The following is a 21,671-nucleotide window of genomic DNA, read 5'->3' as shown; positions in this document are numbered from 1 at the left end:
CAAGTCCCTCTGTATCTCCACAATGTAGAATGTCTGATCTGTGTAGTGTGCTGGGTGGTCAGTAGTGAGCTGGTGGAGCTCAGTCTGTAGTGTGCTGGATGGTCAGTAGTGAGCTGGTGGAGCTCAGTGTGTAGTGTGCTGGGTGGTCAGTAGTGAGCTAGTGGAGCTCAGTGTGTAGTGTGCTGGGTGGTCAGTAGTGAGCTGGTGGAGCTCAGTGTGTAGTGTGCTGGGTGGTCAGTAGTGAGCTAGTGGAGCTCAGTGTGTAGTGTGCTGGGTGGTCGGTAGTGAGCTGGTGGAGCTCAGTGTGTAGTGTGCTGGGTGGTCAGTAGTGAGCTAGTGGAGCTCAGTGTGTAGAGTGCTGGGTGGTCAGTAGTGAGTTGGTGGAGCTCAGTGTGTAGTGTGCTGGGTGGTCAGTAGTGAGCTGGTGGAGCTCAGTGTGTAGAGTGCTGGGTGGTCAGTAGTGAGCTGGTGGAGCTCAGTGTGTTGTGTGCTGGGTGGTCGGTAGTGAAATGGCCCAAAATCACTTTGAGAAAATTCTGCTTCCATTGATTTATATTAAAAGTAAAAGTTACCATTTGGGAGATGCAAGGTTTTGTTCCCACAACAGCAAAATGTTTCTGAATTATGAGCCATTCAAAAATAAAAACGGTCAATCTGTATGAGATGACAGAACTAATCTACATTTGTTCAACAGATGTGTGTTTCCCCATTAGTTTCTGAGAGAGGCTTGGTTTTTACATTAAAAAGAGTTCTATGGAAAAGAAGTACAATTTTATAAGTTATAACTTCTGAAATATTAATGCGTGAGGTGTGAAATTTGCTTGTATTGTTCTTCAATCCACTGCAGTCCTTTCATGCTGATCCTAGGAGAAGCTTTCCTATGAGTCCATGTGGTCTCTTTATGTTGATTACTAGCAGTTCTATATGTTTATGTTATTATACAGTTGTTTGACATAGCATGTTACAAGCTGTAATTACTCTGATTGGCCATCTTTTGCTTTACATTCAGTGTTAGCTCATTGCTTATATATGCATTCGAGAATTGCCAATTGACAATTTCAGGAACATTCTAATGTTTGACAATTTCAGGAACATTCTAATGTATTTGTTAGTACAAGATTAATTAGTAAAGAGCTAAATTTTATATTTTGATTTCAGTTTTCACAAGATAGAGACATGTTGGAAGCTCATGTTGCTCAAGACACAGAACTAAAGAACACTAAACTTCACTTTGGCACTTGTCTTCATTCAAATCTGTCCAATTGTGCAAACCAGACATGAAGGGGACAGAATAGTGAAAAAGCAGTGTTACAACAGGGTCAACACAGCAGTCCTTTCACGAATTTATCATTGATATGCTCACCACACACCTGGGAAAAGCTATCGCTGCACGCAAAATGGATAGCGACAGGTACACAAAGAAGTTGGTTTAACCGAAAGGACCTTTGAGACTAGGTCTGCTGTAACAAGCCTTTCCAAAAGCTCCAGTAGGTCATCTGCAAGTATGGTAGCTCCCAAGGCACACGCTCGTTCTATTTATGGTAGAAAAGAAATGGAGCTTATGGCAGAAATAACCCAACTGGAAGTGCAGGAGGCACAAATGGAAGCCACATCAACCACTATACAATATGAAAAAGAAGCTGCAGCTGCTCTGGCAGAGGCTGAAATTCTTGAATCTGCTGTGGCCGATCTGGATTTAGGCAAGAGTAGCAGGGCTGTAGATATCATATGCATTCCTCATGATTCTAAATAAAAGAGGACAAGCAACTATTGAACCATCAGCCAACTGTGTGTTGCACACTGTGGAATTAGACGTCTGCATTTAACCCATCCTTGCAGTAAACATCCACAGACATGCACATGGAGCAGAGCGGTGGGCGGCCCACCTGGGGAGCAATTGGCGGTTAGGTGTGTTGCTCAAGGACACTTCAGTCATGGAATGTCAGCCGAGGGGATTGAACTGGCAACCTTCCGGTCATAGGGCTGGTTCCCTAACCTCCAGGGATTAATGGCACGATGCCTGCGGTGTAGTAGTAAGAGCAGACAAAATTTCCTCAAAGGACACCATCTTCATCATGACAATGGCACACCAGTCACCAACCTGCTTAAAGAGAGCCTTGCAAAGGTACACAGATCATCCCATACCACTGTGCCATGCCAGCCGTCTACTCGGCCATACAGCTCCTTTCCCACCCAGGCAGGTCAGCATCATACATGGTCATCCACCATGGATTTTCATCAGATGCCAGTGCTAGAACATTTCTAGTTCTAACAGAGTGATATTGCTAGATATCTAGTCTGCCAAAAGTTGTCACATCTGGACTCTAAGTTTGATGATCGCCCAGAACACTACTGGGCAAGAAAACCCTCATTTGTGAATGCTCTTGGGGAGCTAAACCTGACTTCCAGTGAGGAGGAGCTTGACCTTCTGAACATGTGGCTAGGTCCTGAGTCCTCAGAGTATGTTAAAAGGATCAGAGCCATTTATATTAATCACCCTACGGCTGGACTCATGGCATGGCGGTGTTTAGAAGAGTGTAATGGTTCACCAGAAATTATTGAGGGAGCCCTCTTCAAAAGACTTGAGGCGTTTCCCAAGATTGGTAAAAGGTTCCTGTGAGACTTTAGGAAACCTGGTCAGAGAATCATTCAGCTAAATTAGAGGGTTACTTACCATGATTTGCCTATTTGGACACAGCAAGAGGAATCAATCCCATATTTGAGGAACTACCATATGTGCTGTAAGAGAAACGGATAGCTCATGGCGGCCAGTACAGATTAGAGCACCAAGTTCCATGTCCACCATTTTTTGTTCTTCTCACAGTGGGTCTGCAGAGAGGTTTAGAGAACATCCCCCTGAAAGACTGGGCTACGCCAATGGCCTCATCTCCTCTCACAAAGCTGATTTCTCAAAGAGAGTGGTACATGCTTCAGGTGCTGCCTGTCAAGTGGTCACTTGGCTAAGGATTGCAAGGTGTTTAGCTGTTTTCTTGTAGCCGTTTTCTAATTTGTGCAGCTCAACAACCTTTTGTGGCAGATCATGGCTGTTTTCTCCAATCCTTCTCATACGAATGGGTGACTGAGGGCCTCATCTTTAAACTCTGGTGAAGCAGGAAGGCCTGGCTGACCAAAGTGACCTTAAGTGTTCCAAACATAACATATGGATGGGATTATACTCCAGTTATATTTCACTCTTAAGAATTTCTAGGAGTGCCGACAACTGTGGCACACATGTGCCTCAGAGGAAAATATATTTCATGAAAAGGTTTATTTTTTTCAATCACTGTATTTCAAATCAAGGTTAGATTTTTGTTAATGTTCTGAAAGAAAGATCAAAAGCATAAGCATTAAAAATATTTTTTACAGCTCATTTTGCTCATGTTTACAGAAGCCAGTATTGTGGAGGGAGCTGCAACCTCCTTTTACCTAATTGCACAGAGGACAAAGTTTACAGTGGCACTCCTGCTTTACATAAAGCCACTTACACAACTTGCTTGTATAATCTTTTATTACATACCAATAAGAAGTCTGGATGTGCCAGAAATAGACCCAGTATATTTATAGACATATAAAACACTTTTGAAGTAACATAACAGGTGAACTTACTGTATTTGGTTCTGAATATTTAGTTTAATTGCTAAATAGTAAATGCCTGAGATCAACAGGAAACACTTGTCAAATTTATTGCATTTATTGTAAAACATAGAATTAAAATTTTGAGACAAACTTTTCAGTTGTTTCGATGTGAAAAAGTCACGGTGTGGTGATAATCACTTATTCTTCGTTTATTTTAGTTTTATCCTTTGTGACGACCCCTTTTGCGCCCTCTGCTGGCTGAACAGTGACAGGTAAGGTCAGCGGGTGTAGTTGGAGCTATACTTGGTACACCTGTGGGCAATTGGGAGAGGAGCTATAAGAAGGGCTTGAGAGTTGTGTTAGACAACCTTTCTTAATATTTTAATACTTAAAGCTTGAATAAAGTTACTAATATTTTGCTATAAGTTTGTGGTCTGTCTTCTCTTTATGTTGGGGATGTAATGAGCTGGCTGTAACACCTTAAAAATGTCAACTGTTTTGTTTTAAAATGAGTCCCAAATTTTCATCATTGTGGGTCAGATTACAGTGCTTATGGTGGGCCGAGGGTCAAAAAGACAAAACTATAAACATATATGTTTGTATATATGTTTGTTCTCTTATTGGGGGGTGCAGTCCTTGGTTGAAATTGACTGATTTTCTAATATTACATTAACAGCATGTTGTACGTTATAAACAATCCACCAGAGCGAAATCTGATTTAAAGTGTTTGGAATTTTGAATTGATGTCAAACATTCATTTTGTTTATCTTAATAAAGCCAGTAAAACTGCATGATGCCATACTGGCCCTTTTTAGTGTCATGGTTGGCTCCTCCCACTTCTCCATGTGCCCCTTTGTTTTGATCTTCCATGTGCATTTGTTTTGGTTTTCTAGTCCTGCCCCCTTGTTTGATGACTCCACCCCTGATTGTCTCCACCTGTGTTTGCACCTGTCCCTCGTTACCCTTATGTATTTAAGCCCTGTGTTTTCCCCTGTCTGGTTGCTGGTCTTTGTTGGCAGAACTGTTGTTTGAATCTTTGTTTGTTGTTTGGTGTGTTTCTCGTCATGTCTAATTCTCGTATGATCTGTGTTGGCTCTATGACCCTGGACTGTCTCGATCGTAATTTTGGATTTGCCCTCAATAAATCTCGCTTATCTCAGCACGTGCGTCCACCTCCTCGCTCCCCGTTACGTTTAGATTGAATACTCAAGCCACACTCTTAAAAAAAGACAGTTCTTCAAAGGTTCTTTGGTAAAGGGAGTTGTTCTATGTAGAACCATGAACTCTCAAAGATCCATTTGCATGTTCAAATGGTTGCTTGGTGAAATGGCTCTTCAGATTGGTGGAGAACGTGTTGCATATGGTTCTATGCAGCACCAAAAAGAGTTCTTCTGCTGTTACTGTGTGAAGCTTGTAATAATAAATTCAGAGCGGTTTGGTGTGAAACGCTCTGTTCCCCTCTAAAAGCTCCTCACAGAAAGTTCCTACATGAACTGGTTCTGAATTCACTGCCTGATGACTGAGACGCTGTTTTATGAGAGTTTAGAGAACTTCAACTCCATTCATGGTGGAGGGAGACATGAAGGGCGCTGTGCGGCAAAATAGTCCCCAAAGAAAACTCATTATTCCAGATTTCCACTATTTTCCATCATCAACATTCCATATAAACTCAGAAGACTCATGTAGGTTCTCTGGTGGTTCTGGATGGTAAATAAAGTGTCTATATCTGTGTCGTAGTCATGGCGACGCCTGGTTCCCATCGCCACCACTGTAAAGACGTCTGAACCATTTCACACCAGACTCCACCAGCCCTTCCCTCTCTGTCTCTCTCTCTCTCTGTCACTCTCTCTCTGTCTCTTTCTCTCTCTCTGTTTTTTTTTTACCCTTTTTCTATTTCCCTCTTTATGTAGTCTCTGTTTTGACTATATGTGTTGTAGTCATGGCGACGCCTGGTTCCCATCACCACCACTGTAAAGACGTCTGATCCATTTCACACCAAACCCTATGAACCTCTGATTACACCACACACACTGAGTTATGGAGGAAATTGTACAATAAAAGGTGGAATTTGCTTTATAATGAAACTAGTTAAGATGCTTGACATCATCTTTAGTATTTTGTAATGTTGAAATGATTGAATAAGTTTGGAATGTGCCCTTTCTGATTGTGTATCCACACACAGGTCTGTGTAAATGTGCTAATGTGTGCAGATCTGATGTTTACTGCCTGTTGACTCTTCTAATCATTAACCTGTAGGTTGAGGTTTTAAAGGGCGCTCCACTGCAGGTTATAAATCACTTCAACCGAACCATCTAGAGACATTACAACACTGTGGACAGTCCAGCAACCATGGGCTACTTCTGGTTCTTCTCTGCTGAAACGTGGGCACTCCTGCTGCTGTTTATAAGCCTTTTGGTTCTGTAAGTACATAATTATCATCATTTGTCTGCCAAACACAACTGCCTTACAACTCTGTGTAAAGCTCACCCTCATGAACTGACCCTCCTGCTGCTCCACCTGTTTTTCCCCATTTTGTATTCTAATGCTTTATTCTACCAACGTTGGCTCTCCGTCGTGTTCCAGAGGAGGACGGGTTCCCCTTCTGAGTCTTGGTTCCTCTCAAGGTTTCTTCCTCCCGCTCTTAGGGAGTTTTTCCTGACCACTGTCGCCATTGGCGACACTCATGGGGGCTCAGACCTGGACTTTTCTGTCAAGCTGCTTTGTGACATCACCTACAGCAACACCTAAAGTGCTATCTTAATAAACTTTGACTTTAATAACAGAGCTGGTCATCTTAGCACTGCAAACGAACAGTGCTTCTTCTTCTTCTTCTTTTGGCTGCTCCCTTTAGGGGTCACCACAGCGGATCATCTGCCTCCATCTTGCCCTATCCATTGCCACCTTCACACAGGAGGCTGAGCTGGAGGTGGTGGAGATGAAGATGCTGAGAAGGATGGACAAGATTAGAAATGAGCAGATCAGAGGGACAGTGAAGGTGGAGCAGTTTGGAGATAAAGCCAGAGAGACCAGGTTGAGATGGTTTGGACATGTGTTGAGGAGGAATAGTGGATATATTGGGCAAAGAATGTTGGAGATGGAGCTGCCGGGTAGAAGGAGAAAAAAAAAAAAGAAAAAAAAAAAAGAAGGAGAATGAGTCCGAGAAGGAGAAGCAGATGATCCGCTGTGGCGACCCCTAAAGGGAGCAGCCGAAAGAAGACATGAATTATAACCCCAGTTCCAAAAAAGTTGGGACGCTGTGTAAAATGTAAATAAATGTAAATAAAAACAGAGCGCAATGATTTGCAAATGGCACAGACCCATATTTCATTCACAGTAGAACATAGACCACATATCAGGTGTTGAAAGTGAGACATTTCACCATTTCATTAAAAATATGAACTCCGTTAGAACTTTACGGCAGCAGCACATCTCAGAAAAGGAAAGGGGCAGGGCCGTGTGTATCATTGTGTTGCATCCCCTCTTCTTTAACAACAGCCTGTAAACATCGGGGAAGCAAGGAGACCAGTTGCTGGAGTTTTGGGAGAGGAATGTTGTCCCATTCCTGTTTGATGTAGGATTCTAGCTGCTCAGTTCTACATCTACTTTGGGTCTTCTTTTGTGGGTTTTTTGTTCCATAATGCTCCAAATGTTTTCTGTTGGCAAAAGGTCTGGACCGCAGGCAGGTCAGTTCAGCTCCCGGACTCCTCTTCTGCGAAGCCGTGCTGTTGAGATGGATGCAGTGTGTGGTTCAGCATCACCTTGCTGATAAAGTCACTGAACTTCTGTATTAGTGTGCAGAAGTGTGTTACTTATTTTCACTGAGAAAATCAACAAATACATTGAATTTGAGCACAAACTTTTGCACATTCCCCAGTTTTCTATTTGTCATGTTTAGCAAATTTTCTGCCCTAGAATTGGTAATAATGCTTATTTAAAGTTGTAGTTCAGTGTGAAATAGTTCATTACAGCTCATTACAAGTGGTGGTGATAGGAACCAGGGGTCGCCATGACTACAATAATAATAAGAATAATAATGAGCTTTCTTTGGGGACTATTTTGCCGCACAGTGCCCTGCATGTCTCCCTCCACCATGAATGGAGTTGAAGTTCTCTAAACTCTCATAAAACAGCGTCTCAGTCATCAGGCAGTGAATTCAGAACCAGTTCATGTAGGAACTTTCTGTGAGGAGCTTTTAGAGGTGGACGTCTGGTTCCCATCACCACCACTGTAAACGGTTCTGACTCGGTAAGTTTATCTAGAACAGAGCATTTCAGACCAAACCGCTCTGAGTACTTGACTACTTTTGGCATTTAATTATGAAGAATATTAGTTAAATTGGTGGACGTCCTGTACTGTATTGTAAATGCAGGTATGGACACTGGCCCAACAGTTTCTTCAGAAGGTTAGGAGTTCCTGGACCCAAACCTCTCCCACTGCTGGGGAACATGTTAGAGTACAGAAAGGTGAGTTAACACAGGATAAAAAAAGTTTTACTGTCTTTGCACTCTTAAAAAACATGGGAGTCTATGTAGAACCATGAACACTCAAAGAACTCTCTGCGTGCTTAAATGGTTCTCTGCACAGTAAAATGGCTCTTCAGATTGATGGACAACATGTCATAGATGGTTCTATATAAAAACTTTTTGGAAATGGTTCTATATAGCAGCAGAAACGGTTCTTCTATTGTTACACGCTTGACATCATCAGAGTAGAAGAACACAGTTTGGTGCAGTAGAGAACCAGTGTAGAACAATATTTGAAATGCTTTAACTTACAATGTAAACAATGCGAATTTAACTTCAAAATGTCTGAACTTTTGTTTTATCCTATGTCTAATAAAATGTAAAACCCACTGTCAAAAAAGGTTCTTCAGGAGTTCTTTAGTAAAGACAGTGTCCTATGTAGACCAATGAACTCTCAAAGAACCAGCTGCCTGTGTTGTTTGTGTATAGAACCTTTTTGAAAATGGTTCTGTACAGCACTACTCTTGACACCGTAACAACAGAAGAACACTTAGAACTTACTCCCCTATAATACGATCACTGTAACTCACTGCCTCGAGTGGCTTATTGGCTTATAGCAAGAGAAGAGGTAAAGCAGCTCACTCTCCTTTACTGTCCATGCTCAGCTGTTGAGGCTGTTGGAATAACAGTAGGTCCCTCTCTGATGTGTGCTCTATCGCCCCCTTCAGGACAGTGTTTTAACCTTCACAGCAATGTAAGCATGTGTGGTGAGTTTGTACAGAAAGACCAAGCATTTGCAGTGCGTTGGCTGAGCGCTGTCACTTGCATTCACATCCTTAATCCATTAACAGCAGAAGGTTTTCCGTGTTGTGGTGAAGTGATACAAGTTCAGTTGCTGTGAGGTGCCAGAGACATGGTATATCATGAATTTTACAACAGCTTCTAATGCGGCTCAGCCAATCAGATTTCAGGACTGGAAATATCCGTTTTATAAAGAACCATATAAATCACATTGTCCATCAATCTGAAGAATCATTTTACCATGGAAAGAACTACATAATCACGCACACGGTTCTATCCAGGATTCATAATTCTTTTTGTTTCAGGGTTTCCATGTGTTTGATATGGAGTGTTTGAAGAAGTATGGCAGGGTTTGGGGGTGAGTACCTACTCTTCATTACAGCTTTTACCCTCTTACATGTAATAAAGATGCTAAACGGATCCAAGAGATTTCTCTTTCAATATACGGTTCTTTAACCCCTTGAAATTCCAGGCTTTTTACATACTAAGGCCTATTATTCAGTAACTACAGGAACTTCAATGCAAACTAGCTGAGCTACTTTTAGGTTATAGAAGTGTTTAATAAAACATTTAAGGGAATATAGGACTGCATAGAACCAAAAGGTTTTTCCTGGCACTACACATCTAAGCCAGGAACATGCATGTTAAAAGGAGACATACTTATGTTCATTTTCAGTGTTCCTAATTTTATTTTTAATGTTTTAATGTTGTAGTGTTTTTAATTTTATCTGGAATAGATTTGCAGCTTCAATGTTCCAAAAACACATTTTTCTCCTCAGACTGTTCATCTCTATTCACTCTCTGTCTGAAACGCTCGGTTAAACCTCCTGTGTCTTTAAGCCCAGCCTCCTGATGAGCCCAGTGTTCTCTGGTTGGTCAGTTCTCCCACTCTGCCATAGCCACTGTGGTTCCACCCCTCCAGGTTCCACCCACGTCCTGCACTCTGCAGACAGACCCTTCTCTCCTGAGCAGCACTACACTCCGCTGTGGCCGGTTCTCCAGCAGCGTCGGTTCTACCAAATCAGTTTGATCCAGAGTGGATCCTGAAAGTCCGACCAGCATCTTTCCACACATTACATCACTGAACACTCTCTTACTCCTCCAGTAGCTGCTGTGTGCTGTGTGAGGGGATGGAGCTCGCTGGTAGGCAGGCAGTAAGGACTGTGTTATGAGATGATGTCATCCTGATGTCATGAAAGGAAAAGGGCTGGAATTCCAATGAGGTGCTTCAGGCAGCTAAGAAAAGTGGGTTCTGTGGAAGAGAGGTTCTCCTTTTGGAGGGAACGCTGAGCTTTGGGACTCTGCAGAGTGTTTACATGAACAAAAAGCTACAACACACTAAAGGAAAGAGAAAAATTGAAAAAGCATCAGAGACTTCCTGTGTAACAAACATCCATCCATCCATCCACTGTCATCCGCTTATCTGAGTCCAGGGTGTGGGGGCAGCAGCCTAAGCAAAGAGGCCCAGGCCACCCTCTCCCCCGCCACCTCCTCCAGCTCTTCTGGAGGGATACCAGAGGTGTCAAATTCAGGTCCGGAAAGTAAAAGTCCTTCCCAGGATTTTGTTCCAACAGGCTGGCTTCTCTAGTTAGATCACACCACCAGCAGAGCTGTCCAGCCTGTTGGAACAAAATCCTGGGAAGGATTTTTACTTTCTGAACCTGGATTTGACACCTCTGAGGGATACCGAGGCGTTCCCAGGACAGTTGAGAGATATAATCCCTCCAACGTGTCCTGGGTCTTCCCCGGGGTCTCCTCCCCGTCGGACATGTCTGGAACACCTCTCTAGGGAGGCATCCAGAGGCCATCCTTACCAGATGCCTGAACCACCTCAACTGGATCCTCTCAACGTGGAGGAGCAGCGGCTCTACTCCGAGCCTCTCCCGAATCGCCGATCTTCTCACCCTATCTCTAAGGGAGAGCCCGGCGACCCTGCGTAGAAAGCTCATTTCACCTGCTTGTATCCATGATCTCGTTCTTTTGGTCACTACCCAAAGCTCATTACCATCGGTGAGTGTCAGAATGTAGATTGACCAATAAATTGACAGCTTTGCCTTCTGGCTCAGCTCTCTCTTCACCATGTTGGACCAGTATAGGGTCCGCATTACTGCAGATGCTGCACCAATCCGCCTGTCGACCTCTCACTCCATCCTTCTTTCGCTCGTGGACAAAATCCCAAGATTAGATAAAAGCTAGTCCAGTGTTCCATGACCAGGACGAAACTCAGCTCCTCTTGTAGCTGAGATCAGTCGGACTCTCTTCTCCAGTACCCCAGCATAGACCTTACCAGGTAGGCTGAGATGTGTTGGTACACACCGATAGTTGGAACACACCCTACGGTCCCCTTTCTTAAAAAGAGGGACCACCACCCTGGTCTGCCATTCCAGGAAGACTGCCCCAGATGCCCACGCGATGTTGCAAAGGCGTGTCAGCCAAGACAGCTCTACAACATCCAGAGCCCTCAGGAATTCTGGGTGGATCTCATCCATCCCTGGTGCTCTGACACCAAGGAGTTTTCCAACCACCTTGGCTACCTCAGCCCAAGTGATGGACGGACCCTCGCCCGGATCTCCAAGCTCTGCCTCCACTAGGAAAGGATCATTTGGTGGGATTGAGAAGATCCTTGAAGTATTCCTTCCACCGTCCAATGACATCCCCAGTCAAAGTCAGCAGCCCCCAGCCCCACTGTATACAGTGTTGGTCGGGAACCGCTTTCCTCTCCTGAGGCATCTGACGGTTTGCCAGAACCTTCTCGTGCCTGTCGATAGTCTTTCTCCATGGCTTCACCAAACTCCTTCCATCGCTCGGACTCGATGTCATACCTCCCTCGGTATGCACTCAAAGCTTCGTCGCATGTGGGAGTTGAAGATTTTTCTGGTAAGTTTCTCTGCCAGACATTCCCAACAAACCCTCACAACACATTTGGGTCTGCCAGGTCTGTCTGGTATTTTCACCCACCATCTGACCCTACTCACCACTAGGTGGTGATTGGTTGACAGCTCCGCTCCTCTCTTCACCCAGGTGTCCAACAAACTCGTCGATCAACAAACTGTGGCCTAAGGTGTCCTGATGCCATGTGCACTTATGCATATCTTTGTGTTCAAACATGGTGTTTGTTATGGACAGACTGTGGTGATCATGCCCTTCCAGGTCTCACTGTCATTGCCCACGTGAGCGTTGAAGTCACCCAGCAAGACAATGGAGTCCGCAATAGGGGCATTTTCCAGTACCCCCTCCAGGGTCTCCAAGAAGGTACTCAGAACTGCCATTTGGTGCATAAGCACAGACAACAGTCAGAGCCCATTCCCCAACCCAAAGGCACAGGGAAACAACCTTCTTATCAACCGGAGAAAACCCCAACCTACAGGCGCTGAGCCGGGGAGCTATGAGTAAGCCCACTCCTGCCCAACGCCTCTCACACTGGACAACTCCAGAGTGGAATAAAGTCCAACCCCTCTCAAGAGAGTGTTCCAGAGCCCCTGCCATGTGTTGAGGTGAGCCCAACTATATATAGTTGGTATCTCTCAGCTTCATACACTAGATGAGGCTCAGGGTGAGGCCCTGGTAACCCTAATCCAGGTGAGGGAAACTGGGTTCTGATGGTCTCCATCATATGGGGTTTTTGGATCACCCTTTGTCTGGCACATCACCTAGGACCTGTTTGCCTTGGGAGACCCTACCAGGAGCTTTTGCCCCTCACAACATAGCTGCTAGGATCATGTAGGCACACAAACCTCTCCACCACGGTAAGCTGGTGATCCAAGGAGGAGAGTGTAATAAACAAATTCACAGTATTTATTCAGTACTGAGTCCTGAGTGATGCCATAGAAGAACCACTTCGGGTTCCCTAACGGTCATGATTGAAACAGAGATTTGTGAGTGTGAGAAGTCTTTTAAAGGTTCACATAATATAGAGAGAATCTAGAACCTTTACATGGCGTGGTTGCTTTTAACTTTTTATTTAAAAAAAGTTCTTCACGTTCCCACTTCTCATTTGCAAAAAAACGGTTGTCCAAAGAACCTGTGTCAAAGGTGCTTTAGGGAACCAAAATGGTTTCGTCTTTGGAATTACTCAAAGAACCCTTTGTGAAACCTTTATTTTTGAGAGTGTTGGGGTTGTTTAGAGAATTGATGTTTATACTGAACGCTGTGCTGAATGCAGTGAAGAACACAAACGGAAGAGTTGGAGTTCAGTCAGACATCTGTGGACAATTGTGGACATTCAATAAATTTGCCTAGAGCCAGTTCTGTTGACCTAAGGAACATTTTACCAGATGGTTCCTTAGAGAATTATTTCTAAAAAAAAAATGAGATGTGTGAGTGTGAATAACCTTTAAAGTTTATTTTGATAGAACTGTATTCTAAGCCAAGAATCTTTCAAAAACCTTCATATTTAAGAATTTGTTTGAGTTTTGTTTCTGTAATTACTGTTTTTCTTTTCAGGATATATGAAGGGAGAACGCCTGTCCTTTGTGTTCTAGACAGAACCATCATTAAATCAGTGCTTGTTAAAGAATGTTACTCGCTCTTCACCAACAGACGGGTAAGGACATTATTATTCACCTCGTTATAAGTGACGATGTCAGCAGGACTTTACTGTGATCACTGAGCTTAAACAATAATCTGATTTCATAAAAGACGACTGTAAACAGCACTGAGCAAACGTCAGAGACCCTTCGTTCATTTAAATTCCTGTCAGAACAGACATTAAATACAAAATATTCATTTTTAAACATCATGAAAAAAGCAGAAGACACCTTTATGTTCAGTGAATCATTCTTTCCCTTCATTCCAGCTTCCGTTCTTCTCAGGATCCTCACTTTCAGTTCCTCAAAGAACCTGCAGACACGCCTCCAAAGCTCAGTCTGAGAAGCTGGTTGATGATTTTCTGAAGTAATCAAACCCATTCAGTGGTGCTGAGGTCTGGACTCCGTGGTGGTCAGTCCATCGTTCTTAGTTTGATGTGTCCGTCTCCTTTTCTCAGTGAGGTTCTTAATCAGCTGCACATCCTTTCAGACCCACAGTGCTGAGTGGTTTTCTCACAGTGGGTTTTTGATGGATGTTTTGACTGCAAATGATATTAATAAATGGTCTCTGACATTTGAACAGTGCTGCAGATCTATGGAATCTATTAGGATATTCTCTCATTCATTTACATGACCAATACTTAGATATAAGTATTCAATTTGAATATTGAATTGCTTCCCGGGCGCTGTGAATAGGGCTGCCCACTGCTCTGGACAAGTGTGCTCACTGTCCCCTAGTGTGTGTTCACTAGTGTGTATGTGGGTGTCTCACTGCATGGATGGGTTAAATGCGGAGGTCTAATTCCACAGTGTGCAAAACACTGAATTTAATTCAAAACATCGTAAGAGTGTTTTGAAGTCGAAGGTCAACAACAGACCCCTGTTCTGTTTACGTGACATTTACAACTTTCATTCTGTAATGTGGTCAGGATTTCGGTCTGAATGGTGAGCTGTATGATGCCCTGTTTGTGACCACAGACGAGGATTGGAAGAGGATCCGGGGCGTCCTCTCTCCCTCTTTCACCAGTGGAAGACTGAAGGAGGTGAGATTAACATTAATTAACACTAATTACCACTAATTCATATTTAACACAAATTTATATAGATTTACATACATTTACAATAATGTACTCTTACACAAAACAACTCATTTACAGTAACACAAATGTACACTAACACAAATTTATACAAATTAGCACAAATTGACACAACTCAACACAAATTTATACAAATTAGCACAAATTGACACAACTCAACACAAATTTATACAAATTAGCACAAATTTACACTGCTCAACACAAATTTATACAAATTAGCACAAATTTACACTACTCAACACAAATTTATACAAATTAGCACAAATTGACACAACTCAACACAAATTTATACAAATTAGCACAAATTTACACTACTCAACACAAATGTATACAAATTAGCACAAATTTACACTGCTCAACACAAATGTATATTAATTAACACAGTTACATGAATTTGCACAAAGTTACACTAATTAAAAAAAGTTCCACAAATTAACACAAAAATAATTTTTATGTAAGTTTTATGGGACAGTTTGTGGATCATTGGGTCAGTTGGTGGATTAGTGAGTCGGTTGGTGGGTCAGTGGGTGAATCAGTGGGTCAGTTGGTGGGTCAGTGGGTCTATTTGTGGATCAGTGAGTGGACGAATGTTTGCTGTGTTTCTGTAGATGTTTGGGATCATGAAGACACATTCAGACACTTTAGTTAGAAACCTGCAGAAGAAAACAGAGCAAACAAGTGGAGTTCACGTTAAAGAGTAAGTATCAGATTATTATTACTACTACTATTATTATTTTTAAAATTATTATTATTACTACTATTATTATTATCATCTGTGTATGTGCAGGTTGTTTGGAGCGTACAGTATGGACGTGATAACCAGCTCAGCATTCAGCGTCGACATCGATTCTCTAAACAACCCGAAAGACCCGTTTGTGACCAACGTGAAGAAGATGCTGGATTTTGATTTTTTCAAGCCGTCGTTCCTCATTGCAGGTAGTTCAACTTATTTCCTTTTCCTTTACCTTTTCGTTCACTGGAGAAAATAAGAGCACAGTGATTTTAAGTGTAGCTGTTTTCTCTAGCTGTATTCCCTTTTACCATACCTCTGCTGGAGAAAATGGACTGTGGTTTCTTCCCTACCTGTGCGTTTGATTTCTTCTTTACTGTCCTGCAAAAGATCAAGGCTGATCGAGTGGCCAGAGACCACAAGGTAAGAGAAAAATTATCTTAATGAGCTAAATAAGTTTCATACTTATTATTGTGTTTTATAGTAATAATACCCTCTTAAATAAATATTTATCAACATGCTGGATGGTTCATACCAACAAAGAATTTTGGTTATTTGTTGCTATTAAAGGATGTTGATATCGTATTTTAGTATTTTGTTTCTTGCAAGCTTTACATATACTGTAGCCACTAGCTACTGGCTGGTACTGGCCTTTAGATGTTCATGAGATGTGACCATGCTGATACCTGCGCCAGGACGATCGTGGGAGGTGCGCATTGTCTGGAAAAGTAATTTATTGTTAATGTCGCTGTTCGTCAGTTTAGTGTATGTGGTATGTGTTTGTGTTATTTTGTGTTGGGGGTTGGTCATAGTGAAGGTGAGGTGTATGGTTTTTGGTGACCCCCATACATGTACCTTTCCATCCTGATGTCTATCATGCACTTTTTTTGGAATTATGGCCTCATGTCGACGCTACATTGGTGTCAGTGGTGGGATAGCCCTTGGATAACTTGAGCCGGTGGGTTAATGGATGCCAATAAGGAGGTTCAACAGCAGCTGCAGACTATGTGTTGAGTGTAGTGTTGACAGCAGACAGATAATCACACTCACCATCACAGGCTCGATGATATCCCCACTGCTTCTGCACACCGAGAGCAGTACATAAAATGGCCATCCTCAAACTCAAGTCAGTCTCCAGCAATGGAGGCAGGGACCCAGCACACACAAGCAAGCAAGCAAAATTTATTTATATAGTCGTGGCCTCCCCCTGTGTCTTGCTCCATGCCCTCCACTATATATGTATACACACACACACATATATATATATATATATATATATATATATATATATATATGTACACAGACACTTTCTAGCTTTTCATGTAGTTAGTAGTTCCAAGATCTGTGAGTTAATGACTTTTTTTCTGTTCATCACTTGCTGTAGAGCCGAGTGGACTTTATGCAGCTAATGGTGGATTCTCAAACACCGGAGAAAGTAGAAGCCCAACAAGGTGAGGAGATGAAGAAAGGTAATGTTTTATCAGGTTAGAATGCCTCCTGACTGACCAGCTCAAATTTGCTTAATATTTTCTGGAAATAGTGTTGCCAGATTGATAGTTTTGCAAAATTTTATGCTTGTATCATGATCTCATTTTCTGAGATGTTGAGACTTTAAAAAGTGTGTTTGGCCTTAGAATGAGAGTTATGAAAGCTTTTAAACTATTGATTCTGGAAGCCTAAAACTTTTTTTGCATTGAAACAAATTTGACCCTCTATATTTCCACAGTTAAGCAAATTACCCCTACTGAAATGTTACACCCTTAGAATTCAGCCAGATGATTTTGCTTTCTATTGTGAATTGGCTTAATGGTTACCATTTAGAGACCACTAGCTTCCTGTAGAACACCTTTAGATCCTATTAGGAAACCATCAAATGCATCTGTAATAGAACTCCTGTTAAAATAGAATCCTTTACAGTGTAATATCAACCCATCAGTAAAACAATAAATACCATTAGTGACTACTGGACACCACCAGGAACCAGTGGAAACCTTTGATGTTTTCTGTTTTTTTTTTCAGAAAGGACATTTTTCACATTCTGATATTTATTACTCATACAATAGCAACCTTTAGGTATTCATCTTAAAGTAATAAAGGCTTCTCATTTGTGAAAGACTAAAAAGGAAAACCATCAAATATCCAGCCTAGGTTCCTAATGCATGATGCTCACCTGTGGCAAAATTTATCATAAACCATTTTTTTAAACAATGCCTGGTGTTAGAAAGAACACATTTCAGTTAATAAGATATGAAGTAACATTACAGCATCTTGGCCCCTCAAAAACATACAGCAGTTGGCCTATGAGAAAATCTAAATATGAAAGTTAGATTTGTTTTCCAAAGCACTCACATTAAAGCAACAGCCACACCCACTTTTTAAAGCCTGTATACCCCTGAAACTCACAAAGACACAGTTTATTTATCTATCTATTTATTTGCGAATGCACACCACGCCTTGGTAAGTGAGATAATGAGAGGAGGGGAACTCTGAGGAATCTTGGGCTAGAGTTCGGTATGGCTTCTGCAGGTGATGAGAAGGCCAACCCCCAAAAATTCCAGATTAGATGGAGGTCAGCCATTCATGTGCTTGGCAGGGGTCCTGGATTTGCGATCGTATGTAGCTGTGGTAAGCTTGCGAAGACCATTGTCCAAGTAGATGGACCACATGGTTGGGGAGCCCTTGGTGAGTAGTTGAGGAAGGTGACGAAGAAATGGCATGAGTTTTCAGCAGAGTTGTCAGAGTGGATGAGAATCACTTGTCCCTTCCATTCATGTCCCCAAAGGAGTGCAGCAATGATGACAGGGTAGAGTTCCCACAAGGCAGAGGAATTGCCTGATTTGAGGGAAAGAAAAGCCCATTCTAGAGGCCAAGGAGAAGAGAACCAGCAGCCACCATAGGAGCAGCATCGGTGAATAGCTGCAGATCTTCAGGGACTAGAATGGCGTCTTCATAGAAGAAACAGATGCCATTCCAGTGTTAGAGGAGGAAGAGCCAGAAGCGGAGTTCTGAGATACATGCATCGCCCAAGGAGAGGCGGTGTTGGAGTGAAGGAACTAAAGAGGCAATGCTGAGGAGGTGGCAGATAAATGAGCATCCTTGGGGTATTATATGAATTGTATAATTGAGATGCCCAAGAAAAGAGAGGAGCTGGAGCTTCGAACATCGAGGCTGCAGCACAAAGTCTGATAGGGCAATAGTAATGTGATCCAGCTAATCGGGCGGAAGCCTGGGTGTATGACGCATACCTATGTGCCTGGGAGGAAGAGATGAAATTCATCTCAAATAGGAGGAGTGAAGGATTAGTATTTATAGGAAGCTAGAATTAAGTAGGAGGTTTAGGCATGGTCTTTCCTCAAATTTCAGTTATGTCATAACTTCATTTAGACACAATGACATTACTTCTCAAAGTAAAATCTGAGATGGTCTACCAGGAACTGAAATCTGGTGATTTGATACAGAGTTACTGTTATTTTACTGCTTTAGATACAGAAAAAATATTCTCCTTGTTTTTGTGCATGTTTTACCCCTTAAGGTCTGAGTGATCATGAGATTTTATCTCAGTCCTTGATCTTCATCTCTGCTGGTTATGAGACAAGTAGCAGCACACTATCCTTCTTCTTCTACAACATTGCCACCAACCCAGAAACGATGAAGAGACTTCAGAAAGAGATCGACCGGACCTTCCCTGATAAGGTGACAAACTTTGAGTCTTTTTACAAATTCACCAAAATAAAGAACAAAAACTGTGGAAACAAGAATAAACACTACTGAAACCAATGTTAAAGACCAAATACACAGCCCTGTGGAACCCCACAAGCAATAATGACAACCTTGCTAGCTTTGACTGTGTCTTGATTGTCTTTAGGCTCCAGTTCAGTACGATGCAGTGATGAGTATGGAATATCTAGAAGCTGCTCTAAATGAATCTATGAGGTTATACCCCATCGCTGCTCGGCTAGAAAGAATCTGCAAGAAAACGGTGGAGATTAATGGTGTGACTATTCCCAAGGGAACGACCGTCATGATCCCCACATTTCCGCTTCACAGAGACCCTGAATCCTGGCCAGATCCCGATACCTTCAAACCTGAGAGGTAGCAACTACTGTTATTCTATCAGTTTACTGCCAATCTATGCAGCCTATTCCTAAAAAAAAATAAAACCTTTTACTTCATGTACATATAATTTGTAGCTGCATATGTGCATCAGTGAGATCCTGCTGGTGGGGGTTTACTCTAATCCATTGATGTTTACAAAGTGATTTGAGTGCAAACAGCTTCATCTAGTGAGCCTTAGTCTGTTAAACATGGCTTTATAACGAGCTACAGACACCTTGTTCATTTCTAAGCAATGATTGAGAATGTATATTTTAATTGCTTATTTTTTATTTGAGTAACCGATTTTAATTGAGTTATTGTGAAAAATTTGTGAATGCTTCTGTGCAGGTTCACTAAAGAGAATAAGGAGAGTATAGACCCCTACACATACATTCCTTTCGGTGTAGGACCCAGGAACTGTATCGGAATGAGATTTGCTCTTGTGTCCATGAAGCTGGCCATCGTAGAGATACTAAGAAGATTCGATGTCAACATTTGTGATGATATAAAGGTCAGATAATCTAAAGTTCTATTGTTAAATGTTATTAATCAATCTGTCAGTGAGTTCCATAAATACTGTTGTGAGATCAAGACAATAATAAATTCGGCCTAACGAGAAACTGTAGAACGGACTCGGTTTATATCACAATACCTACATTTAGAGTCGGTTATTCATTCAGCCTAATGAGAAACTGTAGAACGGACTCGGTTTATATCACAATACCTACATTTAGAGCCGGTTATTCATTCAGCCTAACGAGAAACTGTAGAACGGACTCAGTTTATATCACAATACCTACATTTAGAGTCGGTTATTCATTCAGCCTAATGAGAAACTGTAGAACGGACTCGGTTTATATCACAATACCTACATTTAGAGTCGGTTATTCATTCAGTCTAATGAGAAACTGTAGAACGGACTCGGTTTATATCACAATACCTACATTTAGAGTTGGTTATTCATTCAGCCTAATGAGAAACTGTAGAACGGACTCGGTTTATATCACAATACCTACATTTAGAGTCGGTTATTCATTCAGCCTAATGAGAAACTGTAGAACGGACTCGGTTTATATCACAATACCTACATTTAGAGTCGGTTATTCATTCAGCCTAACGATTATATATAATAATATATAATTATAATTATTATGTAAATAATCCAGTTTGTTGTTGATTTTTGTAGGTTCCATTGGAGTTGGGCGTCGGTGGTTTCCTGGCTCCTAAAGACCCCATCAAACTCAAGTTCACCCCTCGAGCTAACTCCAAATCATAAGACTTCTGCAACAACATCTGTGCTAGATCATAATGTGTTTGCGTGGCTAACTTGTCCCAGCTTTGTCCTAAAGGCTGATTCTAACAACAGGGAGATTCACTTGAAAGGCGCCCTGAATATTCTGTATTCTCTCTCTGGGATGAATCAATCTCAACTAAACACCATACAATGTGCTCCTCAGTATATGGAGCTTCGGCCAGGCCGGGATGCCCCTGCATCAGAGTGATGGTAGGTAGGCACCGGACAGCTGGCGTAACTTTAACGTCCATTTGCAACTTCCGGGTGCACATCCCCATACTCCTGCACTCAGTCACTCAGCTTCTCAGGATGGTGGTGTACGGTCTTCAGCCGCAGTCTATCATGTCCTGATATGTAGCGTATTTTTTGGTTCACATTGCTTCATCATAATGGGATGAATATTCGGGGCCTCTTTCAAATGAATCTCCCTGTAATTTTGCAGTATATAGTATGTTAAGAAGAATCAGATTTCAGCATAATTCTCCTAAACACACACTTTCAACCTGTTAATTTTTTAATTTGGTCTTGATGGACACAGTGTGAATGTGGAGATGAAAAGAAGGAACTACTCAAAGCAGAAAATATTGGAAAACTTGCAGGATTTTAAATTGAAGGTCAATCTAGAACTGTAAAATTAGTAAACAAAGCAGCACTGCTCTTCTCAAATCCATCCATCCATTTCCTAAGCCGCTTCTCCCTCAGGGTTGCGGGGGGGTGCTGGAGCCTATCCCAGCAGTCATCGGGCGGAAGGCACCCTGGACAGGTCACCAGTCCATCTCAGGCTCTTCTCAAATATGTCGTGTAAAAAGAACAGCTAATAAAAACCAAAAGTGAACTAATGCATGTGGAACAAAAGTGCTTTTGTTTAAAATGAATGACAGTTCCACCATGGTCTTGGCTTAGTTTGGTACTTTTGCACTTGGTGGTCCCAGCTGGAAATTGTGCACTGCCCCCTGTGAACACTTTTGAACAAGTTCTGCTATGAATCACACAACCATCTCCTGCATGAGGAGGAAGGAGGACTGAGATGGCCAGAGTGACTATTTTCAGGAAATAATAAAGATTTATTACTTATACACTCTATGTACA

The 21,671-nt window shown here is 42.1% G+C and overlaps 1 protein-coding gene across 1 annotated transcript; it reads left to right on the top strand.

Annotated features, from left to right (window-relative positions):
* Nucleotides 1–5,857: 5,857 nt before the first annotated feature.
* Nucleotides 5,858–21,421, top strand: LOC108413709 (cytochrome P450 3A40-like). The gene is made up of 13 exons (XM_017686351.2): nt 5,858–5,996; nt 7,946–8,039; nt 9,146–9,198; nt 13,284–13,383; nt 14,296–14,409; nt 15,072–15,160; nt 15,251–15,399; nt 15,489–15,616; nt 16,578–16,644; nt 18,726–18,886; nt 19,059–19,285; nt 19,637–19,799; nt 20,475–21,421. The coding sequence occupies exons 1-13, from the start codon at nt 5,926–5,928 to the stop codon at nt 20,562–20,564; spliced, it is 1,506 nt and encodes a 501-aa protein (XP_017541840.2). The 5' UTR covers nt 5,858–5,925; the 3' UTR covers nt 20,565–21,421.
* The last annotated feature ends 250 nt before the right edge of the window (nt 21,422–21,671 follow it).

The sequence above is a fragment of the Pygocentrus nattereri genome, chromosome 12, assembly GCF_015220715.1.
Source record: "Pygocentrus nattereri isolate fPygNat1 chromosome 12, fPygNat1.pri, whole genome shotgun sequence".
Lineage (NCBI taxonomy): Eukaryota > Metazoa > Chordata > Actinopteri > Characiformes > Serrasalmidae > Pygocentrus > Pygocentrus nattereri.
This window is presented reverse-complemented; position numbering and strand designations above follow the sequence as displayed.

Coding starts and splice junctions, on each gene's coding strand:
- LOC108413709 (XM_017686351.2), top strand. CDS start 5,926: ATGGGCTACTTCTGGTTCTTCTCTGCTGAAACGTGGGCACTCCTGCTG. Junction 9,199..13,283: donor AAGTATGGCAGGGTTTGGGG/GTGAGTACCTAC, acceptor TTTTCTTTTCAG/GATATATGAAGGGAGAACGC. Junction 19,800..20,474: donor ACATTTGTGATGATATAAAG/GTCAGATAATCT, acceptor TGATTTTTGTAG/GTTCCATTGGAGTTGGGCGT.